General features: G+C 36.9%; 2 protein-coding genes and 2 long non-coding RNA genes across 15 annotated transcripts; all 4 read right to left on the bottom strand.

The window, feature by feature from the left end:
* Window positions 1-5,825: 5,825 nt before the first annotated feature.
* LOC136205976 (uncharacterized) lies at window positions 5,826-10,938 on the bottom strand. Of its 2 annotated transcripts, XM_065996854.1 has the most exons (6): window positions 10,473-10,938; window positions 10,191-10,387; window positions 9,935-10,116; window positions 7,174-7,306; window positions 7,047-7,098; window positions 5,826-6,477 (listed from the first exon to the last, which is right to left on the bottom strand). In XM_065996854.1, exons 1-3 carry the CDS (start codon window positions 10,900-10,902, stop codon window positions 10,039-10,041), a joined length of 705 nt encoding a protein of 234 aa, XP_065852926.1. In that variant the 5' UTR covers window positions 10,903-10,938; the 3' UTR covers window positions 5,826-6,477; window positions 7,047-7,098; window positions 7,174-7,306; window positions 9,935-10,038. The 2 variants fall into 2 exon arrangements, with proteins under 2 accessions (XP_065852926.1, XP_065852927.1); XM_065996855.1 differs by lacking the exons at window positions 5,826-6,477; window positions 7,047-7,098; window positions 7,174-7,306 and adding an exon at window positions 9,079-9,853.
* A 2,082-nt stretch (window positions 10,939-13,020) lies between these two features.
* On the bottom strand, window positions 13,021-16,795 carry LOC136205977 (uncharacterized). 11 transcript variants are annotated; one of them, XR_010676161.1, is made up of 4 exons: window positions 16,445-16,795; window positions 15,314-15,360; window positions 13,888-15,130; window positions 13,021-13,766 (listed from the first exon to the last, which is right to left on the bottom strand). It is a non-coding gene; the product is annotated as an uncharacterized lncRNA (long non-coding RNA). The 11 variants fall into 11 exon arrangements; XR_010676158.1 differs by having other exon boundaries at window positions 15,314-15,373; XR_010676163.1 differs by lacking the exon at window positions 15,314-15,360 and adding an exon at window positions 15,848-15,926.
* Window positions 16,796-20,933: 4,138 nt separating this feature from the next.
* Window positions 20,934-22,882, bottom strand: LOC136207467 (aldehyde oxidase GLOX1). Its single transcript, XM_065998723.1, has one exon. The coding sequence runs from the start codon at window positions 22,575-22,577 to the stop codon at window positions 20,934-20,936; it is 1,644 nt and encodes a 547-aa protein (XP_065854795.1). The 5' UTR covers window positions 22,578-22,882.
* Window positions 22,883-23,016: 134 nt separating this feature from the next.
* LOC136207468 (uncharacterized) lies at window positions 23,017-25,751 on the bottom strand. The gene is made up of 4 exons (XR_010676624.1): window positions 25,357-25,751; window positions 24,535-24,616; window positions 23,703-23,815; window positions 23,017-23,301 (listed from the first exon to the last, which is right to left on the bottom strand). It is a non-coding gene; the product is annotated as an uncharacterized lncRNA (long non-coding RNA).
* Between the last annotated feature and the right edge of the window lie 497 nt (window positions 25,752-26,248).

Below are 26,248 nucleotides of genomic sequence, written 5' to 3' on the forward strand. Positions count from 1 at the left end.
CAAGTTCTTCCTTTTGTTCTTCATTTTTTCTTAGCTTCAATCCCTCTTTTAAGCTTCCTTTAGCCTTAATTCAAGTTTCTTTTCAAGTTTCCCAATTCAAGTTAGCATTCCAAGCCTTTAATTTGCTCAATTCCTAGCCAAAGCTCTGTTTTCAAATTAATTTTCCAGATTCGTCCAACCTTTTTCAAAGCCAAATTCCGTCCATTTAACTTTATTTTTTGCCTTCGATCCCTTCGACAAAGTTGTTCCTAACGTCCTGAATTTCAATCTAGGGTGTTTAATTTCCCAATTCCGTACCCAGAAACCATAGTTACAAGCTGATCTTTCCAGCCCAAATTCTTTTAGCTATTCTGCCCAGATTTTTCCAGATTCGTCCATTCATTTTCAATCCTCAATTACGTCTATTTAAAGTCCGTTTTAGCCTTCGATCCCTTATACAAAGTTGTTCCTGACATTCTGAAGTTCAATTTACACTATTTACTCGTCCAATTCCTCGTTCTTAAACACCCAAACGAACCTCCCGAAGTTAAGGTCTAAATCTGCCCCATTTGCCTACCAACGTTTTGCCATTGCACCAAGCACATACCGTGCGGGCCCGACCGATTGCAGCTCTCCAAGGACCTCACGCCGACACCAAAATTCAACATCAATCCGAGATAGCTATTGTGGCTCCGAGTTTGTTGTTGAATTCCAATTTTTATTTTAATTGCATTTCAATTCTTTGTATTTGATTTGCCTTTCCAATTCAATTGAATTAGCTATATGTTTAGTATAGAAGTACTTCAATTGTAATTCATTTCCAATTTCATGTTTCAAACACTTATTCAATCAATAAAATACCGATTTTTCACCAAATCTTGTGTCAATTTCGCACTTTAAATTCCTTTATTTTCTCGTCATCAATTTACCCGCATTAGCTTAAATAAAAACAATTTATCTCGCAAAGTTTCTATAACGGCGCGAGAGACCCAAGAGGGACTTTTGCAATCCTTGCGTCCCTCGCCAATCGTTTCGTTTAGAATTCAAGTTTTTGGCGCGCAATTTCCATAAACTTAACCATTTCAATTGAGAAGTAATCTTCTCTGGCACGCCCGCACCCTAACCACACGTGACAAGGTTGAAATTAGCATATTCGCAAAATATCGCTAACAATTTTTGGCACGCCCAGTGGGACCTTTATTTAAGCTTTGCCAAAAATTTCAATACCCTTTTTATATAAACACGACTCATTTTTTTTTCTCGCCCCACTTTACCTTACCAAAATTTATTAGCTAACGCTAACAATTTTTGGCACGCCCAGTGGGACCTTTATTTAAGCTTTGCCAAAAATTTCAATACCCTTTTTATATAAACACGACTCATTTTTTTTCTCGCCCCACTTTACCTTACCAAAATTTATTAGCTAACGCTAACAATTTTTGGCACGCCCAGTGGTACCTTTTGTTTTCAGCTTAGCCAAAAATTGCAAAACCCATCACACACGTTTTTTTTTTCTCACACTCAGCTTTTCAATTTAGTTTATTATTATTCCATGCTCTTACTTTATGCAATTCTTATTCGTTTTATTTTCATAATAAATTTGACTTAATCATTTTTTCTATTATCCAAAATGCCTCTGAACATCAATGAGTGCAAAGCAATCAAACCATGACGAGGACGACATACGAAAATGAAAGAGATGCTACGATACCGGTGTATTTTGGTGGTTTCAATCGAGATCGACATTTTACAATAAGTACAACTGGATTGTGGGTCCATTGGTACACCGTCTTTAGATGCTACGACGATGGCTATGTTCAGTTTATTCATAGCGATGAACATAATATTGATTGCAAGTGTTGTGCTTACGTTCAAACCACGTCATTCTATGATGATCAATATGGTTGCTATGTGGAGCACCTACGGATGAGTAATCCTCATTGCCGAGGTAGCTATATTTGCAATTATAGGGATGAAAACCTCCATTTTCATCGTCCTTGTCGGCAATCTTGCTTTGAAAGGAGTACGGTCATGGCTCCAATCGAACATAAGACATATGAAGATGTTGTGTGCTCTAATATGAGCTACGACCAAAACTCTTTCGAGAATTCCAGTCATGTGGTAGAGGTGGAAGCAGTCCAAGTTGTTGAGGATGATGGAGAAATGGAATCATTACTTATGAAGGAGGAGCGATCAATAGACGATGCATATCAACAACTTACGGATCAACTCGAGAAACAGAGGGCTAATATAGCAGCTTCTTTCAGGACCTGCATTGAAGGCTGTATCGAGGCCATCCAAGATGCAGTACTTCATCATAATGCAAAGTTAGAAGCATACACCACACGCCCAACTCTTCCAAAAACGAAGATTCCTAACAGTGAACCGGCAATAGGAAGTCAAGAGGAGGGAGACGATCCCTATGACTATGATTCTAGGTCCACGCAAGAGGATGACGCCGCTTCCAATGATCTTGATTCGGGGGGCATCCACGAAACTCTTATAGCAATTCAAGAAGAAGAAGGATATGTTTCTAGGAGCCATGAATCAAAATCCAACGAAGAGGACAATGTTGTGTCTAGTGATCTTGGTTTGGGGGGCATCGAAGAGGAAGCAATTCAACAAGAACCCACTCTAGAAGTATTGCCCATAGATGCAGATCCACCAAAGTCAATAGAATTTCCATGGAGTCCTGACATGAACAAAGAAATAGTTGTACAAGCCCAGGAAGAAGAGGAAAATATATCTCATAACCTCAATTCGGATTTCAGTCGGGAGGGTGATGACCCGTCAAGCACTTCTAACTCGGGGGGCATCCATGAAGCACCTGTAGAAATTCAAGAAGATGAGGAAGATGTTTCTTGGAGCTATGATTCAGAATCCAGTTAAGACGATGAGGTATCCAACCCAAGGGACATCCAACTGGAAGAGGTTCAACAAGAATTTATTCTGAAAGAATCTCTCATTCTTGTGAAGTCTTTAAAATCAGAAGACTTTATGAAAAGTTGTAATATCGAAGAAGAAGTGGCTTCAGAAACACATGAAGAAGTTTTCTATGATTGTAATTCGCAACTCAGTTATAATGAAGAAAACTTCTATGATCGTGATTTGGGGGGCAGTCAAGATCAAGGGATTAATCGAGAATCCACACCAGAAATACCTCTAATGATTCTTCCAACAACTCATGTTTTTCCAGAGCCTATGATCACCATGAAGTTTGTTAACTCAAATTGGGGACCAAGTTTGCAGACCATGATTCTTCTTTTCGCCAGTCTACTTCAACTTTCCTACCATCCGAACAAGTCACGAGGTTTCTACTTCTTAACCTTGTTTATTTATGTAGACTCTAGTTTACAAATACTTTTTATTATGCGGAAAGAGAGTCATGAAAATAAGAATCTAGACATGAAAACTCATATCCCTCTTGCAGAAATGTTATTGAGCATCTTATTATATGAGGCTATAACATGATTTTGTACTTACAACATAGCCCATAAGACCATTCATGGTCAAAATAAGTTGGCATTGTTGCCAGGTTAATAAAAACATAAGAAAAAAAAAAGAAAATGAAAAAACATTTCAGTTTTCAAAATAAATTATTTATGTTCATACTTCCATTTGGTTCATATTCTCTACTTTTGTTTTCGCATCTTCTTCATTTGCTTCAAACTCTAACTCACAAACCGAAACACTCCGTTATTACCATTTCTAAATCGTATTTGCAATCTATTAGTTGATTCCGGTTAATTAAAATACCCAGAACCAAGCTTTTGGAAATTATTGATCTCAAAATCATAATTTCCATCAAACAACTGTTCTGGTTAGCTTTTTCCCAAAATTGATTTCATCCGTCATAAACCCCCTTTTCCTTCAAAACCAATCTCAATTTCTTCGTTGATATCCAAATCATAACTCTCAACTTTCATTTTGTTCAAAACGATTTCCTATAACCTCAATTTTCTCACTTGAAATCACCCTATTGCCATTTGATTTTTCTTACATCGGATAACTCGTGTATTCAAATTTTAAAATGATTCCGACACGTCCAATTTCTCCAATTCGACAAATTCCAATCTGATTATTCTAGAAGTCCATTTAGCTTAGATAAACATTATCCACTCCTCAATTCGAGCCAGTTGTGTCCAAATTAATCATTATTATAGCTTCAAGTTATTTTTCATTATTACGAGCCATTCTCTTGTTGCAAACCATTTCCATACTTTTTTCAAAAGCAATCCGTGATTCTAAAGTACCAATTATCTCAGAACCAAGCTTTTGGTATTTATTTGATCTGAATCAAATTTAATCCCATCAAACAACTGTTTTGAATAACTGTTTTGATCTCAAACCATTCGTCGGTCACGAGGTCAAGTTTGTTATTATTTATTTTTGTACAATTATCTCCAATAATTTCGGCGTACATATTGCTTTGTAATTTTCCTGCTTTATGACTCACATCTTCAAAAAAAAAAAAAGGGTTCAAAAATACATTCTTTTGTGTACAAATTTTCAATTCTAGTCAATTTATACACAAAAGAGGGGGGCAATTGTTGGCCCAAAATAAAATAAATTTTATTTTCATGTATATAGAAAGCTTGGGTTTAATTTTAGGATATAGTTTACATTTTATCTGGAAAATAATAAAAAGTATACATTAATAAATTCCCTCCAAATACGCGAGGCGTATATTTTTATACGCAGGACGTATACCACTTCCGAAGACGTTCAGCTTCAGAGACTCAACTACGCGGGGCGTAGTTGCCGATACGCAGGGCGTCCTTCATTTTACGCGGGATGTGACACAAGAGACGCCACGCGTATGCACCATCAACAAAACGCGCCAACTCTAGAAGCTGCACTACGCGGGGCGTAGTCGGACATACGCGGGGCGTCAACTCTCTCTCGGCAGCAGTTGGAATTGGTCAATGGAAGTTAATGGAAGTTGAGGTAGTGGGATGATGTGGCATTGGTAGTTGGAGGAAGTTGAGGAAGTTAAGGAGTTAGTTAAGTTAGTTGGTCACTAAATATCAAAATACCACTCACTAATTACCAAAATGCCACTCCAAAATACTATAAATAGACCCCCTCCCCTTCATAAAAAAATACACTCAACACAAACACAAACACAAACCCCTCTCTAAAGATCCCTTTGCTCTCTCTCTTTTCTAGTTCTTAGTTTCAAGTTCTTAGCTCCTAAGTTCTTTAAGTTCTTCAAGTTCTTCCTTTTGTTCTTCATTTTTTCTTAGCTTCAATCCCTCTTTTAAGCTTCCTTTAGCCATAATTCAAGTTTCTTTTCAAGTTTCCCAATTCAAGTTAGCATTCCAAGCCTTTAATTTGCTCAATTCCTAGCTAAAGCTCTGTTTTCAAATTAATTTTCCAGATTCGTCCAACCTTTTTCAAAGCCAAATTCCGTCCATTTAACTTTATTTTTTGCCTTCGATCCCTTCGACAAAGTTGTTCCTAACGTCCTGAATTTCAATCTAGTGTGTTTAATTTCCCAATTCCGTACCCAGAAACCATAGTTACAAGCTGATCTTTCCAGCCAAAATTCTTTTAGCTATTCTGCCCAGATTTTTCCAAATTCGTCCAGTCATTTTAAATCCTCAATTACGTCTATTTAAAGTCCGTTTTAGCCTTCGATCCCTTATACAAAGTTGTTCCTGACATTCTGAAGTTCAATTTACACTATTTACTCTTCCAATTCCGCGTTCTTAAACACCCAAACGAACCTCCCGAAGCTAAGGTCTAAATCTGCCCCATTTGCCTACCAATGTTTTGCCATTGCACCAAGCACATACCGTGCGGGCCCGACCGATTGCAGCTCTCCAAGGACCTCACGCCGACACCAAAATTCAACATCAATCCGAGATAGCTATTGTGGCTCTGAGTTTGTTGTTGAATTCCAATTTTTATTTTAATTGCATTTCAATTCTTTGTATTTGATTTGCCTTTCCAATTCAATTGAATTAGCTATATGTTTAGTATAGAAGTACTTCAATTGTAATTCATTTCCAATTTCATATTTCAAACACTTATTCAATCAATAAAATACCGATTTTTCACCAAATCTTGTGTCAATTTCGCACTTTAAATTCCTTTATTTTCTCGTCTTCAATTTACCCGCATTAGCTTAAATAAAAACAATTTATCTCGCAAAGTTTCTATAACGGCGCGAGAGACCCAAGAGGGACTTTGTCAATCCTTGCGTCCCTCGCCAATCGTTTCGTTTAGAATTCAAGTTTTTGGCGCGCAATTTCCATAAACTTAACCATTTCAATTGAGAAGTAATCTTCTCTGGCACGCCCGCACCCTAACCACACGTGACAAGGTTGAAATTAGCATATTCATAAAATATCGCTAACACTATTCAAGGTCGCTTCCTCTCCAATTTCAGCAAGCAACTTGAGCAATTTTAGCGAGTTCCCTCACCTCTTCTATGCTGCACTCTCCCAATTCCTTATCAAGTATTTCATCAATAACATCTGGACTCGTTGCAACCTGAGGAAAGTATAGTATAGAAATATTTAGAAACAAATCAGATTGATGCGATAAAACCATTAGATTTTGTTGTGGTTGAATGGTTGTGATGAGTTCAAGATGATAATACCAACAGAGATTAACACTTGGAAAAACCTCCACAAAATGCAGTATCGATGAACAGAAAGAGCATTTTTCAGAAACTCCATATCAAACACTTATACTTAGTTTAGAAATGCAATTTTAATGTCAAAAAAGAAATCATATCAGTCAAGTACTTCGATTCAAATCTAATGTAAACGGGCTTAATACATAAACAAACACTTAAACTTGTCTACTTTTATCTATTGGCACCCTCAACTCTGTTATATACATAAACAAACACTTATAATCTGTCATATGCCATTAACAACACAAAACCATGGATCATCTAAATTAGGCTTGGAAAAAAAGGAATATGTCATTGTTGTTTCTCAGAGCCAGAATGAAGTTAGTAAATCCTGCAGTGAGTTTTCTTGTTTTGATTTGGCTCTGAGAAAGATAACCTGCACTAGCATTTAACTATTAACGGAAAGAACAAGATTACTCACCATCTTCAGAGAAAACCAAGCATGTTCCTATTGTTTCTTCGTATTCTCCAATCTGTCACCCCAAAAAAGGAAAATAAAAGAAAATTCATCAACTGGGAGAATTTGTATTCACAAATGTAGCATCAACCTCACAAGTCATCGACCGCAAGAAGAAAAATCGAACGTGCATCAAGTCGGAAGAAATATCACATGGTAGTAAGCAATCTCACCAGCTTCAGCTTGTCATCCATAATCAGTATTGGAGTCAATGTGTCAAGACCCTGAAATCCAAAAGGCAATATAACAAAAAAATATGTCAAGAAAATAGACCCAATAATATAAGACCAAAGAGGGAGTAATAGAGTTGATAAAAAAAACACTCCAAAAAATTGCAGATACCATCATTCACTCTATTTCGCCAACAAGAAAGCAAATTTGGAGGCAAGTATGGAGCACAAAGAAGATAAAGTTGTCTTGTGGTTTGTATCAAATCCCTAAATAATGAGCACAAATGCTTGTAATGACAAACAGGTAGCTAAAGAAGGTTCTCTTAAAACTTGCTGACATCTCAATCCTAAGCAGCAATATATGGTGGAAATTTCTAGAACGCCAAACATAAAGTGAAAATATCTAAAGAGCTGCAAATTGTAGAGTTCAAAGCATACACATAAAACATATGGTGCATTTGGTAGAATATCAAGCACAACATATTTTTCTTCATCCTCTAGATGATGTTGCTGATTCAAGTCTGACTCCATTGCCTGTGCATTTATATAAGGACAAATTTCCCAAACCCTAATCACCTGCTCAATTCATTTGGAGATTACCGAAAAAATAATTACCCATTTTCTTACAGTGCTGATAGCAAGTTAAAAGTTTCTAATTTCGAATTAACGACTAATAAGTAGCCCTCACTCGAAATGCAAAGTAACATCATATGGGAATCATACTCTAACCACCACCAATTTATAGATATGGGTATCAATAGTAGCATATACGAGAGAAACTGAAGTGATAACATCGAGATATTATCATAAGGACTAAAAGAGATATTCGCCTTTAAGTATGCCACGTAGCAAAGGAAGTCGGCTAGCGAATCTCCCTGGATTAGCTCTAGGAGATCCGCTGGCGGATCTCTAAGGCGAACCTCTCCATTCACCTTGGTAATGGCTGGTCGCCGGTTCGGCCATAAAGGATCATTAAATGGATCATTAATTGTCTTACCCGCCAGGTTAAGAATAACTTGTAACCGCCATTAAATGAGCATTAATGGAGACTTTCTAGTTACCTAGAGGTTACGAACTTCTCAACTATATATAGCCTACTATCCTGAGCTATCAATGTACTCACACTCTTCTATATTCTCTAAGCTTTGTCAATACAGTTTATTCTCCATATTCTATACTGACTTTAGCATCGGAGTTTCCCCCGTCGAACCCAACGACGCCCCCCACAGGGACGAGCTCCGATCAGAAGTTTCTCCCTTGCAGAAGCCGGACACTTCAGGAAGGTTGATGGAATGGGCGATTCGCCTGGGCGAATTTTGATGTAAGATATGAAAGCAGATCATCTTTGAAAAGTCAAGTCCTAGCGGACTTCGTGAATGAATTCACTGACGAAGGGATATCTCATCCCAAGCCTCCGTTAGAAGAATGGTCGATGTACGCTGATGGAGCTTCCTCGGCGGATGGAGCAGGTGTGGGAGTTGTGATCAAAGGTCCCCACTACATAAGATTGCGATACGCAGCAAAATTAAATTTCCATGCCACTAATAACGCGGCTGAGTACGAAGCTTTGATACTGGGATTACGTCTACTTCAAGAAATCACCCCAGAGCGGATCGTGATATATAGCGATTCAAAACTAATGGTCAACCAAGTAATCAAGAATTACGAGGTGAAAGACGAGGTTCTGGCCAAATATGTAGCAGAAGTCAAAAAGTTGCTGGATCACCTTGAAGTTAAAGAAACTAAGTGGGAATTGATTCACATACCAAGGGAATCCAATACAGATGCTGATCAATTGGCCAAAATGGCTCCAGCATTTGCCTCTGAAGAAGTGTCCCTACTCACAACGGTGGAAGATGATTGGAGGTCAGTCATCCGCCAATATCTGTTGAATGGAACGTTACCTGAGGACAAGGAAGAGGCACGGAGGATAGTTAGGAAATCAGCCTATTTCTCCTTGATCAATGATGGTCTTTACAGAAAATCCTTTAGTCATCCTTGGCTGAAATGCATTCTGCCAGAAGAAGGGCAGCAGATCCTCAAGGAGCTACACGAGGGATCTTGTGGGTCACATGAAGCATCCGCCACGATCTTGAAGAAATCCAGGTTAGCAGGTTTCTACTGGCCCACAGCTGAATTAGATGGCAGAGTTTGGTAGAATCTTGTCACAATTGTCAGATTCACGCAAATGAGTCACATACTATCAAACATATCCAAAAGCCAATCATTGAGGGACGTCCATTCGCCCTCTGGGGAATAGACATCGTTGGCCCATTTCCCCCAACTCGCCGGCAAAAGAGGTACGTAATAGTGGCAGTAGACCATTTCACCAAATGGGTAGAAGCCGTGGCTGTTTCCTCTATTACAGCAGAACAGATGGTAGAGTTTGTCAAGGACAACATCGTGGGAAGATATGGCATTCCACACACCATCATCACTGACAACGAAACACAGTTTAACTGTGGCAAATTCAAGGCTTTCTGTGAGGGGTTGGGCATCCTGAACAGATTCGCCTCCGTTTATTATCCTCAGTCCAATAGTTGCCCTGTCCGCCACGTTCTGAAGAAGCCCATTTTCCAAAGTACGCAGACGGGCATACAACTATAAAAGACAAAATGATTTAGTCCAAGGGCGAAAAAGAAGTGAAGGAATTACCATTATCTACATTCTTTTTGAACTCACCGAAAGAAGCTCCGATTTCCCCTTCTGGACGTGAATTGGTCCAGGGATTTGGTTATAGTTCCTTTGTACCTCTCCCACCTGACCCAAGGCCTCATCCAGATCATTCAGAAGGGATCATTCTCAAAAGAACCTTGGGCCCCCAATTTGGCGGACCAGTATCCTCCAATATCGGGCTTCGCCATCTGCACAAACAGAAAAGAGTCATACACCGCTTTAGAATCGGATGAGCAACAAAGGAAATTAAGAGATGGATTACCTGAGCAATCTTCTCAGTAGGTTTGGCGGATCGTATCGCGTCCGCCATAATCTTGGTACTACCCATAGTGTTGGGCCGCCTCTTCTTCAATGGCGGATCGACAGCTGTCTCTGCAGGACGTTTGCCCGTATCGGCTTGAGGATTAGCCGCTTGACTTTTCTTGCACGCTTCATCTTCCAAAAGCTTCCTGCGCGTCTCTGCAAAAGCGTGATTGGCCTTAGATACACCCTTGCAAAAGACGACATCAAAATAATCAAGACTCCTGAAGTAACAGAAAGGTACCTTGATCAAACTGAGTAATTTTTGAATAAATAAATTGATCCCCTTCTCGGCGAATCAATGGAATGTCACTCATCATGAAGGCTAAGGCATCCGCATAAGTCCATGCATCCGCCTTGATCTGCTTCATGAGATCCGCCACCTCTTCATCACTGCTTGTTAAGATTCGCATGTCACCCGCCATATGTAGCGGACGAGAATTCCAAACTGAAGGGAAACCTAACGGTTCATCACCCTTTATCTTCACATAGAAGAAACTCTCATCCCAGCTATGAACGTTGGACATTTTGTCATAAAAGGGCGAGTAGACACCAAATTTGGCAAATGTAAGATAGGATTCCGACTTCCTCTTGGAAGGTTTATGAAAGGCTCTAAAGATACGGCCCGTATAAACAACGCCTAAATTTGAAGCGAGATAGCAGTCTAAGACCATGTCGAGCCAACCATTAGGATGGAGCTAACTGACGGCAATGTCAAAGTATGAGAGGATATCCGCCATCATCTTGGGAAGAGGAAGGCGAAACCCTCTCTATACATGACTATAGAATACAGTAAGGAAGCCGTTAGGCGGATTGGAGGGACGTTGATGAGAAGCAGCGAGTTGGGTCTCGTAATTTTTGATCCACGGAAAGCGATCCACCAGATTCGCCAGATCCACAGCATTCATACGAGATGGAGTGGACTCCGCTCGAGGATTCTTTTTCCTAACAAGGAAGGAAGAAGTGGCCATTGAATCCAGAAACCGATTACGAGCACCGGCCGGAACGGCACCGGAAACAGAAGAAAAGAAAGAGGGATTTCTGGTGGAACGAGTCTGATAATGGTTACGCGCCGAGTTATTAAACTCAGCTAAACCGGAATTAATCGCACCTACAGAAGATTGGGAGTCTTCCGACGATGAAGTGGTCCAACTAAAATCTACTTCAATCTTAGGAGGAGATGTCGAGTTAAAAAGTTCAGAAGTCGACCCAGAAGATGAGGATGAACTTCTAAACATTCAACATAAAAGGAAAATGCACTTACATGGAAACGTAGAAGTTTGAAGATCTCTGAAAAACTTCTAAGGAAAGCTTCGAAGACGGGGAGAGATGAAGAAACGAAGAAGAAAGAGAAATTAGAAGAGGAAAAAGGTTTCTTTTGAACTTTCCTAGGACAGTGTGCCACCACACGTGTCGACCATCAAATGGCGTTGAACAGAGTGCACATTAATGATGGAGCATATGACGGCGCGCAGAAGTCCAAAAGCCCTAAAGGACTTTAAAGGCATTTTAGGGGGGGCTTCTGATAACATCGAGATATTATCATGAGGACTAAAAGAGATATTCGCCTTTAAGTATGCCACGTAGCAAAGGAAGTCGGCTAGCAAATCTCCCTGGATTAGCTCTAGGAGATCCGCTGGCGGATCTCTAAGGCGAACCTCTCCATTCACCTTGGTAACGGCTGGTCGCCGGTTCGGCCATAAAGGATCATTAAATGGATCATTAATTGTCTTACCCACCAGGTTAAGAATAACTTGTAACCGCCATTAAATGAGCATTAATGGAGACTTTCTAGTTACCTAGAGGTTACGAACTTCTCAACTATATATAGCCTACTATCCTGGGCTATCAAGGTACTCACACTCTTCTATATTCTCTAAGCTTTGTCAATACAGTTTATTCTCCATATTCTATACTGACTTTAGCATCGGAGTTTCCCCCGTTGAACCCAACGACGCCCCCCACAGGGACGAGCTCCGATCAGAAGTTTCTCCCTTGTTATCATGAAGCTATATACAAACACACACACACAGAAGAAGGGTTTTGAATTCATGAAATTACCCAATTTTTCCAACTTTTCTTTCGATATCAGTAACAATGTCTACCAATCTTTTCTTATGTTATATTGATCCTCTTAGGCAATGGATATGCGCGTAGTGGCCTAAAGTAGAGACTTCAGGTTTCGAGAAAGGAGATGATAACCAGCTGAGCTAAAAGGAAGGATTTGAATGAATTTGGAGCCTTATTGAAGACAAGATTAAAGCGCTAAACTTTTTCATAGGCTTAGGCTAGTGGCAGGGCAAGGGAGAAGAGAATAGACTTTCAGACCAGAAAGGAAACGTCTTAGGACCAGGTCAAAACAGGGAATGAGTTGCATGGTAGTAGTAGTTGGTTATTTAGGAAGATGAGCTGGAGGATAGTTTGGGTAATAGGCTGAATATAAGTAGGAATTGGTAGTATGTTTTGGCTATTGATATTTTGGGTAATTTCTGTCTGACTGCCTTTGAGCAGAGGCTTTGCCTTGTACGTTCTTCCTTTCCTAGTTTATGTATTTCTTAATTCTGTGTCTGTGTATTAGTGTGAGTAATGTTGTTAATCCGATATGGGGGATTTATATTTCGATTCTCTATTATCATATATGTAAATGAACAAATAGGAAATCTATAAAATGATGGAACTCGTAGTTTATCTCTTGCTAATCTCAGTAACTGGAGCATGATAAACGCATGATTAGAAAGATAACATGCACTAGCATTTAACTATTAACGGAAAGAACAAGCTTACTCACCATCTTCAGAGAAAACCAAGCATGTTCCTATTGTTTCTTCGTATTCTCCAATCTGTCACCCCAAAAAAGGAAAAGAAAAGAAAAATCATCAACTGGGAGAATTTGTATTTACAAATGTAGCATCAACCTCATTAGTCATAGACTGAAACAAGAAAAATCGAACATGCATCAAGTCGGAAGGAATATCACATGGTAGTAAGCAATATCACCAGCTTCAGCTTGGATTCAATGTGTCAAGACCCTGAAATCCAAAAGGCAATAGAACAAAAAAATGTCAAGAAAATAGACCCAATAAGACTAAAGATAACATGCACTAGCAAAACACTACCAGTAGTCTAGTGTATTTGTGCTTCTTCTCTTTCATATAGTCATAAGGTATATTGCATATCCACCACAAAGTAACTGGAAAAGGAATGTACCACGAAAGATAAATATTTAAGAGAGATGTGTACTCTCTCCTGAACCAGTTTCTCTGAACAGTTAAACTCACAAGAGCCATCACTTAACAGAAACGATAGCTTTAGATATGAAATAAAACATATCAATCCACCATCTGATAAACATATCTATATTTGCCTCCGATAAGAGGAGATTGGAATACAATATAAGTAATATGTGTCATAAAGAGGCAGCAATCGAATTTTATAACTACGGTCCTGCCCTGAGGTTTTGCAATGTTGGCTCAGTAGCTGGTTTTGCAATAACCGTATTCATCTTGAACAACTGGAGAGGAGCAAGTCCTATGCGTCTCTGCGTTAAAATGCAAAAACATATTAACATGAGTACTAGAGATCCACACAAGTACTGTACGTTCTGTCCTAGAGTTGTACAGACACATGAAATCCATCAAATTATTGTTTGAAGTCATTACATGTTGCACTCGAAATGGTTACTTCTGGTTCACCTGTACTTCAGTCACCAGAGTTGGGTCTACCTCTCCTTCCCTCACCCAAGAGTAGGGAAATTACCAAGGATTTAGATTAGCCCATTTTAACTGCGGGAGGAGGAGACATTATAGAAACAAATATAATAGAGCACAATGAAACATTCAAAAGATGTGAATGGGTATCCGATCATTGATGAAGAGTTAAATAAGAACAACTCCAAAACACCAAGCAGAGGTTATAATAATTCAGAATAGCATTAGTACAACAAAGAATGAATCATGGGAGCATAGCAAGTGCAGTAGAAAGAAATTTAAATCAGACAATGAGCATGGTGAGAATGGGTTATAACTACTAAAAATTAAGAAGTGATATTATCAATCAACTATAAAGAGAGTTACATAATATCAACTTAATTTCTATCAGTTATACAAAAACTGCAATAGTGTATGAGAAACAAGAATGTACTGCAAGCAGTAATGCTAAGTAACAACTAAAGTTGGAAATCCAAGAAGTAAAGTTGCCAAGAACATATAAACAAATACTAAAGCATGACACTTTTGATAGAGATACATAAATCCGGAAAACCAAATCAGAAAAGTAATATATCAGCATATGAACAAGGTTGGATAGGATGGGATATGAGTTAAACTATTATTGGTAGTTACAGAATCATGGCTAAATCAAAAAAAACATGAGAGCAATCATCACCTATATGGCTCACACATGGGCTAACATTAGTGCAACAAGATAAAAGCAAAAACATCTAACATAGACACAAACAATCTTGAAAACTCATCACACTGTATTCCCATATCATTAAGAGAGCAGTTGAGGATATGATGTCGCCAAGAACAGGAATAAAAAACATAATAACTTTGATAAGCTCTTCCTGCATCTCAAGGTACTCCAATTTCCTCATTTCAGAAATAGAATCTTCTGATGGTAAAGATGTAACACCAAAAGTATCTACAAGCTCATTAGGCACAGAAGATAGTGTTGCTTGAACATCTTCCTCTGGTTTCAACTTACCAGACACAGTAAAGGCCATGCATAAGGTTTCAAACCAGAAGATTCACATGCAACTGAAATCTAGCATATACACGTGATGCGTTTATCTGGCAGAAAAAGGAGTAAAAAGGATTACTAGGGGGCTCTAGGTTAGCTTGACATGATCAAAAGAGAAGATGGAACAGAGTGATTGCGAGAGAGATCCAGCCAGTCACGAAGCTGCAATTAAGATTCAGGAAGCTGATAAATTAAGATATTGAAATTCATATTAACGAATAACATATCAACATTAGCAGACACCAACATGTAAAATCATCTATAGAAGCAAAATACACAAAAGTCTAATCTTAGAACCTGTTGTCATATTTCATCAACAGATAACAAACAAAGTATGCCACGTACCATACAATCTTCACAAAGCTCACCGTTTGAAAGAGACTCCAGACCCTCTGCTTGAATCCACTTATCATCATTTTTTATAATGAAAGAAAAAAACATGATGAATAATAGGCAATTACATAATTTTTCCCAAAAAAAGAAAGAAGAGATTACGAATTCCGAACTGTAAGCCTCAATTCTCATGTTTTATGTGGTCAAATCATGAAACAAAATAGAAAGATATTAGATCATTGAGGAAAAGGAAACAAACATAGACAATAAGGTAACCTCACAAGCAGCCTCATAAGCGAAAAGCAGATATCATCATAACACTTAATTGGTTAGAATTCATTCACTGATACAAATTAATTAATGTTCTTTTCAGAACTTTGAAGACCAAGCCATTCCAAGAACCAATCTGAAATCCCACTATACTATGGAAGCAATATAATGAGAAGAACTTTGAGAGCTCCTCCAAACAAATATTATAGAGCCTCATATATAGTTATATTGAGGACAAGCAACTGGAAAGTTACCTTATTTTCTACAAATTTATACCTCAACATGATTAAAAAAGATATACTCCTTCCATCTAATTATTTATTAGTCCATATGTCCATATTATAGCCAGGCAATGCTGCAAGTACAAAAAAATGGTCATTTCTATGACATAGCGAGCCTTGAAACCAAAACAGACACCAAGAAGAAACACATAAGGCTACTAAAGAGAAGTGTTTGTGCAAAATAGCAACCAGGTGACAGAGCTAGAATGATAGTTACCTCATTTTCAGATCTATTTGTGTCTAAAAAATCATCTAGGAAGGTCACTTTAATATTCTGGATATGAAGAACATAGATCAGATTTAAAAAGAAACCCAAAGGGCAGAACTCATATTGAAACCCAAAGGACATAACATAGCCTACATGCTTGGAAATAATTTTATGCACAAGTCATATCAAACCCAAAGGGCAGAACAGAGCATAACTTAAATTACGACCGTAAAGGAAACGAGGATAAAAATCAAAACAAACTTTGCCTACACATCAACTTGAGCTTAACACAATAACCCTAATTTGAATAATTTTTCGATTATAAAGCTTCAATTTGAGACAATAACCAAATAGATAGGAATGGGGATAGTTAAAGAGAAATACCTTAAGATGTGTGTGAGAAGAGGAGCCAGATTCCTGAGTGAAAATTAACTGTTGAACCAGTTACAATGTCGAATTTGGAGCTGAAAGCTTGACAAGGCCTATCAAGTTAGTGTATTCGGCCACCCAACCACCGGCGGAGGTAATTGGGCGTTCAATACAAGACAATAATTTCTTCTTCTAGGGCTTCTGCAAAGATAAATTGAAAGGGTTTCTATTCAATATGGAGGTTTTTGCATACAATCGATGCATTTTAGTCTGGGGAGAGGGAAGAAATTTTGTTTTGAAATTTTGGGTTTCCCGAAACAAAAAGAGCGAGATGCGTTTTGGGGGCAACGAAAATTTGAGGGGGAAATATGGGCGGTAAATGAAATTTTTTTCGTTAAGGGGTTTACTTCTTACCATTAGAATTTAATAAGTGTTTGTTTTTTTGTATTACAATTAGTAAGGGGTTTTTTAATTTCCTACAAAAATAAAAATATATTTTTTTAATTTATAATGAATTAATAAGAGGAAGTTTTAGTAAAATTTAACAAAAAATTTTTTTGCTTACTAATAATATAATTATAGGATTTACTCTTATTAGATTTATTGATAATATACTTTTAACAATGGTATTTAATACTCTTATTAATTTTTGCTTACTAATACCCCTTTTTCTTGTAGTGGAAGCAACCCAATTCGACATTTTGTTTGGAAAGCCAACGTCATTCGGGTATCCGTCGTAAGCGTAATAGGGTGTTTTCAAAATTATGTTGACAAAGGTCTTGGGTCCATGAGTCTATAAAACGATAGAGAATGGCAAGCGGGCAGCCAAAAAGTAAAAACATAGTCGGGTGAAGAAAGTACAAAAGACGAAAATGTCTAAAAATTAGAACAGATAAATTCGAGAGGCTCAATTTGAAATTTTAGACATTATGCTCAATTTTACGTAAAGTATAAAAATAATTTTTGTATTTAGAAATCTATCCAATCAGGAGCGGAGCCAGAGGGGGCAGGGAGGTTCGACCGACCCTCCGGCCTCACTGGAAAACTCTAGAGAGGAGTTTTTCTTCCGGGCTCCGCCATGAGCCACCATGGCTGGAGCCCCTCCAGCCATGGCGGAATACATTTTTAATACATCTGCCTATTTCATATTGCAGCCACAAGAAAGACTCACGTAGGTGAAGAAAAAATGAGGGAGAGGTGAAGAAGAGAAGGACTGACGGAGACGCAGAAAAATATAAGATGATGATGCCCAGAAGATAAACAATGATTTTTTTTTTTATTATAGTATTATTCTTTTTATGTTGTTCAATTAATGGCTTTGGAAACTGTTTTTTTTTTTTTTTTTTTTGTAAGAAGAGAAGAAAAAAAAACAATCAAACAAAAACCTAACCCGGGATCAGTCTAGGAAGACTGACCCCAATCCTATCCTCAAGAAGAGAAGGTAACAGAAAAGAAGGAGAAACGGAAATGGTAGAAACACCTAACATCACCCCATGCCCAGCAGCTGCCAAGCGATCCGCCACGCGATTTTGCTCCCTATAAATATGAGAGAAGGTAAAAGAAGGAGGAAACTGTTTTTTTTTATTATAAGTTGCTTTGGAAACTGTTTTTTTGCTTTTAATATGTATAGTAAAACCTCTATATATGAATATACTTGGGACCAGACTATTTGTATAACAATTGAGAGGTTATTACTAAATAGAGTTTGGTATAATAAAATTTCTCACCACATAAAATTTTCAATTTTTATTATAGGCATGCATGGTTTATATATAATGTATAACAATAGACATTAATGGAACAAATTAAATATTTAGAATTTAAGTTTTCAATATATAGATAATTGGAAGAGTTTTATGGGAAAAATGTAAACACCAATGAGAATACTAAATATTTATAATTTCAAGTTGTATAATTTCAATAGTTTTTTTTAATATTTTATAATTTAGTTTGAATTCTTAATATACATATATATACATATAAATATATAACTATTACTATATAGAGACATAGTTTCTAAAGGTGGAACTTGAAAAATGTATAACAAATAACGTTTGGGAGGTTATTCCTATTTATAACTGGTTCAAGTTGGGACCGGGTTTTTTTATAACAAAATAAAGGTTATTCCTATATAGAAGTTTTATTCTATTGTTATTTGTAATTTTTTTTGTTTTAAATTGTTTACATAATTCTTAAGGGTAAATTACACCTATGGCCACTGAACTTTACCATTTTAACATTGTGGTACTGAACTTCAATTCTATGGAACTTTAAATCTTGAAAATTTTCGTTCTGATATCATTTAGGTGTTGTTTGGTTAAGAGAGAGAAAGTAAAATTTTAGAGAGAAAAAGCTCCAAAAAATATGATTTTGGAAAATAAAAAATCTGGTTTCATGGTAAATATCGTTCTGAACAACTTTAATTCTTGAATATTTTCATTTTGAGGTTGTTAGTGGTCATTTTGAGGAGTTAGTTAAAATTGAGTAACCACACATGTTAAAAAGTGTAAAGTTCAGTGACAATACTGTTAAGAATTGAAGTTCAGTAACCATAATGTTAAAATGGGTAAAGTTCAGTGGCCATGGATGTAATTTACCCTAATTCTTAAAGATAGAAATCCTTTTTTATAGAAAGAAATCCTATTAACTTAAACAAAATCAAGAAATCTCTTTAACTTAAAGAAAATGGTAAATTACACTCATGGCCACTGAATTTTACCCATTTTTATATTATGACCACCGAATTTTACACTTTTTAACACGGTGGCCACTCAATTTTAACTAACTTCTCAAAATGACCGTTAATGATCGTTAACGATCTCAAAATGAAAATATTCAAGAATTAAAGTTGTTCAGAACGATATTTACCATGAAACCACATTTTTTATTTTCAAAAATCATATTTTTGGAGCTTTCTCTATCTAAAAATTCACTTTCTCTCTCATAACCAAACAACACCTAAATAACCTCAAAACGAAAATTTTCAAGAATTAAAGTTCTTTAGAATATCATTAATGCTTTGGATTTTTGTTTTTAGCCGTCAATGGTCGTTTTGAGGCGTTAAGTGACCATCAGTGTTAAAAAAGTATAAAGTTGAGTGGCCATACCGGAAAGAAATGAAGTTGAGTGGCCATAATGTGAAAATGGGTAAAGTTCAGTGGCCATGGATGTAATTTACCCTTAAAGAAAAACAAGAAATCTCTTGTTTTTTTCTAGAATTTTCTATTTCTAGTCCTTTTACTTTTTTTTATTTGTATTGGAATGAGGTAACATTTTTGAAAAATTGTACATTTGACCCTAATATATGAATTGATATAAATTTATTTCTAAAGTTTTTAATTAATATCAATTTTATTCATACGTTATCGAAAATTTAAAAATATTGGTTTGGCTATTTAATAGTCATATTGGACTAAATTTTTCTAGATTTTAACTCAAGTAATTACGAACTCCTCTTTTCTTTCTCTGCAACAAAAAAGACAAAACAATAACTACCTCCTTTTCTCTTCTCCTTCAAACTTTATTCTCTCTTCTAGTTTTACTTTAAGGAGGAAGAAGGAAGTTTGTCTTCCTTCTTCTTCCTCACACCAGGTTAGATTTTTCATTTTTTTGTTCTTATTTTCTTTTAATTGGTGTTCATATATCTTTTTAGATCTCTTTATCCATCTGAAGTGTATCTGCTCCCGATAATTATTTTATTTATACCTTTTTCAGATTTAGCAAGAGCGGAAACGATTTATTTTGTCCGTAGATCAATATATCAATATGGTTGCAACAAAAGAAAGGACTCACGTTCAAATGTTCGGAAGGGCTTAAAGGATGAAGATTGGAATGCAGATGCTATTTTTGTAGATTTGGATTTCCAGGAAATATATGATTTATTGTTTTTTTTGTGTTCTTTTTACCTTTAATGGTTTGTTTTGCTCATTGTAGTTTTTTTTATTCCTTCGTGGATCTTGTGAGGTGTTATTCCTTACTGTTTTATTGTACTTGTTTTTCTTTTTCTATCTACTGAAAGTATAAGCATTTTCATAAAAAAAACTCAAGTAATCACTAGTGAAATAATATCGAAAAAATTACAGAGTATCTTTTATATATAATATATTTTCAGTAAGAATCAAAGTCATAAATCGTTATTGAAAAAAATGTTATTCGTACAACACAGTCTCCCCGAACTTCGGCTTTTGGCTCCACCACTGTACCCAATACAAAAAGTATGAGAAGCAATCTACACATTTGGACCGTCTCGATCAAGCACTAAATTAAATTCCTAACTCTTGGATTTATGTATAATATTACTATATTATATAAAATTAGAGATAGTAATTTCGTGTTTCATGTATATGATTGAAATCTTTGGAAAAAACAGTTTCTAGTCATAAACCATGCTTTCATGTGAGAAATTACCACCCAACACCCAACACTGATAAATTGCAAAACTAAAGTTTACTTAGAAAAAATTCCATATATTTAGATAAATTATATATCATACAATCACCATTAATTACCCTATCTTCACCCATGCACCATTACTAGGTATACCAGCATGCACCACAAACAACAAGTAGTATCCAGGTGGTGCAATCTCAGCCTTTGATGGTCCAAGAGCATCCACAGTATGCGTATTAGACGACTCAGATGAAGCCAAAAGCAGCCGGAGAATCACCATCCTTTGATTCATGGAAAACGAATGTGTAGTAAAAGACGGCGAAACTATTCTTACAGATAAAACTTCTTCTGATAAAAACTCTTCAACATGAAACCTCACCACAAATCGACTGTTTCCATATCCTAATCTATTGTTCAAAGATAAAATCGTCGGTCGAATTGGACTGTACTCCGGTGACAAGTACGGCGGGGAAAACGCCTCTAAACTTAAATCAGTAGGAAACAATGCAGTGAAGTTATACTTGGCGTGAGGATTACTTCCTCCGACCAAAACACGTCCGTCCGGAAGTAAAATCGCCGTCGAATGGTACATTCTCGGGATCGACGATGCCGCCATGGTTGAGAAACGCCAGGTCGAGAGGCCTTCCGGACGGTATATGAGTGGAATCGTTGCAGGATTACGGCCATCGTCATACCCTGCCGTGCCGGATTGAGCACCGTTTATTATAATCACATCGCCGGTAGGTAGGAGAATCATATCGCTCATTACTCTGCTTGTAGGCATGGTTTCCATTGTCCATTTAGGGTTTTGATCACTGACCATTAGCCGGCCACATGTTGATGCTGCAGCAATGTAGGTTCCGGTTTCCGCTCGGTGATACGAGCCTCTCGGAGCTCCTCCGCATATCAGAACTTCAGCTTCGATTCCGTCGGTGTTTTCGTTTATCGGAAGTAAAACAGAGGATCCACTGCTCGGATAATTGCGAGGAACCTTGTGAGGTATCATCGGAAACTCTCTGACCACACGATTTCGTTTGTAATCTAATAAAATCGATCTTGTATTAGCGAAAATGAACAAGTTTCCGTCCGGTAAGAGGTGTAGAAAAGGATACAAATTGTTCTCGTCGCGATAGTCGTAAGACTGTCGCAAAAGCTTTAGCCGAAAAGTGCGAGAATTTGAAGGGAAAAACTCGTAGTTGAATTGTTTTCTGCCGCCAACAATGATAATTCTTCCATCAGGCAAAATGTGATTACTTGCATACCATCTTCTTTGTGATAAATAATTAGGAAACTCAATCCAATCACATTGCTCATTCAAACACGAACTAAATGAGCGAATAACATGATCACCATCATTGAATCCACCGGTTTGAATTAAAGTTCCGTTAGGGAGAATAGCACCGGACGAGCACCAAGCATCGGTTTGGAGCATTAGGGGGCGGAACGTGTTGGTGGGAATGTCGTAGAGAATGGAGTGTGCTGTGCAATCTATAATCAGAGCTTGGTCGTTGGCATCGAACCGGCAACGGCCGTCCGGGAGAGAGATGTTAGACATCCCGAAATCTGTTCGGTCGAAAATCATGACTTTGTTATCGTGCATTAGCTGCATATGCATAGCTGAGATGCCTATGTTTGATTGCAAGAGTTGCCATTGGCCGCGGCGGCCGAGATAAGGGGAAAAGGATTGGGATGTTGATGGAGGGTGGAAGGTGAGGAGTGAGAGTGAAAGTAGGAGGAATTTGGCAATGTTAGAAGTCATTCTAGAGAGGGGTAAGAGTGATTATTGTTGGACAAAAGTTTTGAGATGCAATGTGAAACAGGAAGAGAAACAGTTAGTTCACTTGATTAAAAAATATGAGATATAGTTTAGGCCAATCTTGATATGTTATTAATTGTAGGAATTGGTGGAAAGTATTACAGTAATCTTGGGAAGGCCTTATGAGCTGCAGGATATAAGGGTGTATTTCTTGCATGCACTAGAAAGTCAAGAAACACAGACTCTTTAATTACAGGGTAGCTCGAGGATGTTATGTCCTCGGGTACCGGATGTCAGCATGTCCGGTCAAGAAACTCGGGTTGGAATGCTGTTTTTCATACTAGAATAAATGGGGCAAGAATAAGATCTAGGCATCTATGCTTGACATTGAAGTTCTGATATAGAGGCTATCTTTGCATAACCGGAATCCCGGAATGGCATATTTCATAGGAATATTTGTAATATAGAAGAACCAGAAAAGGAAAAAGAAGGATAAATTACATGATGAATTGAATTGTTTAACCTAAGTCCTTCTACTTCTAACTGTTGTCCATCCATCTTCTTCTTGAGCCTCCTGACCACTTGGCTTATCAACCTGAAATTCTGGTGCATACACCATCATGTTTTATCTATTATCCCCAATGTTACTGTCATCTTCTTCTTCATCATTGTCATCTTCATCTTCATCTTCATCTTCGTCATCGTCATCGTCATCATCATCAGTGGCCTGACAAGTACAAAAGCCAAATTATAAGAGAAAACCAAAGCAAAAGCTATCATCTGACTTCCAAATTCTGGCATACCATATCACTAAATACCCAGTAATCAAAGGAAGTTCCAATGAAAAACTTCGATTAGGACTTCACGGATGCTTCAGAAGTCAAATAGCAAAGAAAGACATCAACAAATTCATATTTCTAATCTCAACTCAACTAGAGGGCATTTGGTATATAAATTCAGCATATAATAATAGCACTATATGAATGAATTTATACTAGGACTGTTAAAGTACTATCCTTGGCAAAATTCGGAATTATGGTACTGCAACTAGGACTTCATGTACACTTCAGAAGAACACAAAAGAAACAACTAAACTCTATGCATAGAATTGAACATATTAATTATCACCTGTTTGACATGTTAATAACCACTTGTTCTAGGAGCTGCTTGACGCAACCTTCCAATATAGTTGTAATTGCCCGTGAAACACTCTTCATGCATGATCATTAATTTTTCTGTACCTGCATAGAGTGGCATTAAGTTCAGATCATGGCAGATAGAATAGTTTATTGTGTTTCAGAAGAATTCAGAAAAAATATATGAAGATTAGTTGATGCAACCTCAAATTGATTGAAACAGCGTACAAAATACAAATGTTATTGAAACATTAAGATAATAAATGAGGAAACCAACATGATCTTGGCATCCATTTCATGTAGTAGTTGCAGCAACAGGACTAGCAGAGTTAAATTGCAGTGTCTTAACCATTTATATATAAAAATAAATTTAGGAGTATAAGTAACATAAGCAATTTACAAGTCTACTAAGTTTCAGATACGTGAATTAAAAAGGGCCAACTTTTGAATGAGATTAGCAACAAATTAAAGATCTATACATGTATAAATGAAAATAACATTTAGAAAAATCGGCCTGGTATACACAACAATACTGTAGCCCTCTTTCCTTTGTGTGACTTAAGGTTGTCAATTCTAACACGAAAAGATCATATTTACGGAGATAATCCGTTTCACACGATTCTTTGACACATTTTCGTTCCATTTATGTTATAATAATCATATAATCATGTAAAATATATGGATCACATAACACGATAATGATCCATTTGACATCCCTAATTTTAAGCATGTAACATGAGCGAGCATACATCATCAGAGTGCAAAATGTATAACAATTGTAATTTATACACATTTAACGACAAATAATATGAAAGAAGGCATACCTCCTCCACAATGCCATCCTCAATCATTGTAACGAGAGAAAGCAAACCTTCATCCCAGAAAAATCATCGATGTAAAGTGGATCTGTCAGAGTGAAAAAAAGAACTTGCATCATATTAAAAACAGCTAAAATCACACTTCATCTACATTTATATGTGATTTGCAGCTACAAACTCTTGATTTATAGAATTTAATACGTCTACATTTCTACACGAAATTCACACACTACAGAACAATAAACTCTACACATTTCTTTAATTAAAGAACAATCACGAGAAAACTGAAAACTTCGTGGTTTATACTAGAATTAAGCCCTTGTTTGGGAAGAGGTTAATGGAAGTAAATGGAAGTAATAGAATGTTAAAGTATTAAGTTAACCTTGTTTGGGAGTTATTTTTTGGGAGTAAATGGAGGTTAATGGGGTTAAATCTTTACTCCCTCTAACCTCCAAATTGGGGGTTAATGGGAGTAACGTAAACTTTTTTAAAATTTCTTGTCTCTACAGAGTAAATTTAACCTTCCTTCCTCTTCAAATTTAAACTCCCAAACGAGGTTAAACATTTAACCTCGTTTACATCCTATAAACTCCCAAACAAGTTTTTTGTTAACTTTCCTTTTCATCACTTCCTTTCCCTTTCCATTACCTCCTTTAACTCTCACCTCCATTAACCTCCAAACTCCCAAACAAAGGCTAAGGATCGGAAACCACAAGCAATCAATTACAAAATGATGGATTAAAGGCCAATCAGGCAATTAAAAGTGCATTTTCAGCTAAAAGATTCTAGAGCAGAAAATTGTGATGCTCAAGCGAAAGGCTGAGTTACCTTGGAGTGCGTGAACCAGGAGAATATATCAGAGCGGAGGTGCTCAGCTAAATAGCGGGAATTTGGGCCGCCTCACCCATTTTCAACGGCGAGTTGCAGAGCCAACCATCTGGAGAGAATCAGATAAATGCCTTCTTGAATTATCGGAATGGACTCCGTCGATAACTGGATAGTGGCTCCGCTTTGGACGCCCATTGAATCAATTTGCTCTCTGTTTCTGCTCTTGACTGTGTGGCCTGATCTTGGAAGTTAAATTCTTTCTTCCTTTTGTAAAAATATGTTGTTAGAACTGACTCGGCTGGGTGAAACCGGTTTAATTGGAATTGCTAAACAAACCAGTCCACCAAAGCATAAAATTAAACATTTTAATTTTTGCGGTTTTAAAGGATTTAGCTGCTGTTCAAAACCAAGGCCGACCGTTTAGGTGTTTAAAATCAAAAATTCGTTTCGATTTTCTCCGATTACTTTCTTTAGGCGTTTTTTAATCTCAAGACGGTTTTTAGCCACCTGTATTCCGACTAGGCCACCTTGACCGTTTTGGGACCGCTTAAGTGATGATGAACAAAAAAAATAATTATTTTTATTATGAATTTATTTTTTTGTCCTCAATGATATCAACTCATATCATGGAACCAATATATCATAACTCAATAAATACACATTATGTTTCTCCCTCCTTAATTAATATATTAAAAATAACTCATTAATAAATACACATCATGTTTCTCTCTCCTTAATTAATACATTAGACTTTCTCTCTATATATTGAAATTAATGTTAAATTATTAGAATCCTAATGTTAAATTATATATATATATATATATATATATATATATATATATATATATATATATATATTGTTAAATATCGTATTCTACAATGTCCTAATTGT

This window comes from Euphorbia lathyris, chromosome 9 (assembly GCF_963576675.1).
Source record: "Euphorbia lathyris chromosome 9, ddEupLath1.1, whole genome shotgun sequence".
Lineage (NCBI taxonomy): Eukaryota > Viridiplantae > Streptophyta > Magnoliopsida > Malpighiales > Euphorbiaceae > Euphorbia > Euphorbia lathyris.

Coding starts and splice junctions, on each gene's coding strand:
- LOC136205976 (XM_065996854.1), bottom strand. CDS start 10,902: ATGGTCTTAGACTGCTATCTCGCTTCAAATTTAGGCGTTGTTTATACG. Junction 10,388..10,472: donor AATTACTCAGTTTGATCAAG/GTACCTTTCTGT, acceptor ACGCTTTTGCAG/AGACGCGCAGGAAGCTTTTG. Junction 10,117..10,190: donor CTACTGAGAAGATTGCTCAG/GTAATCCATCTC, acceptor CTGTTTGTGCAG/ATGGCGAAGCCCGATATTGG.
- LOC136207467 (XM_065998723.1), bottom strand. CDS start 22,577: ATGACTTCTAACATTGCCAAATTCCTCCTACTTTCACTCTCACTCCTC.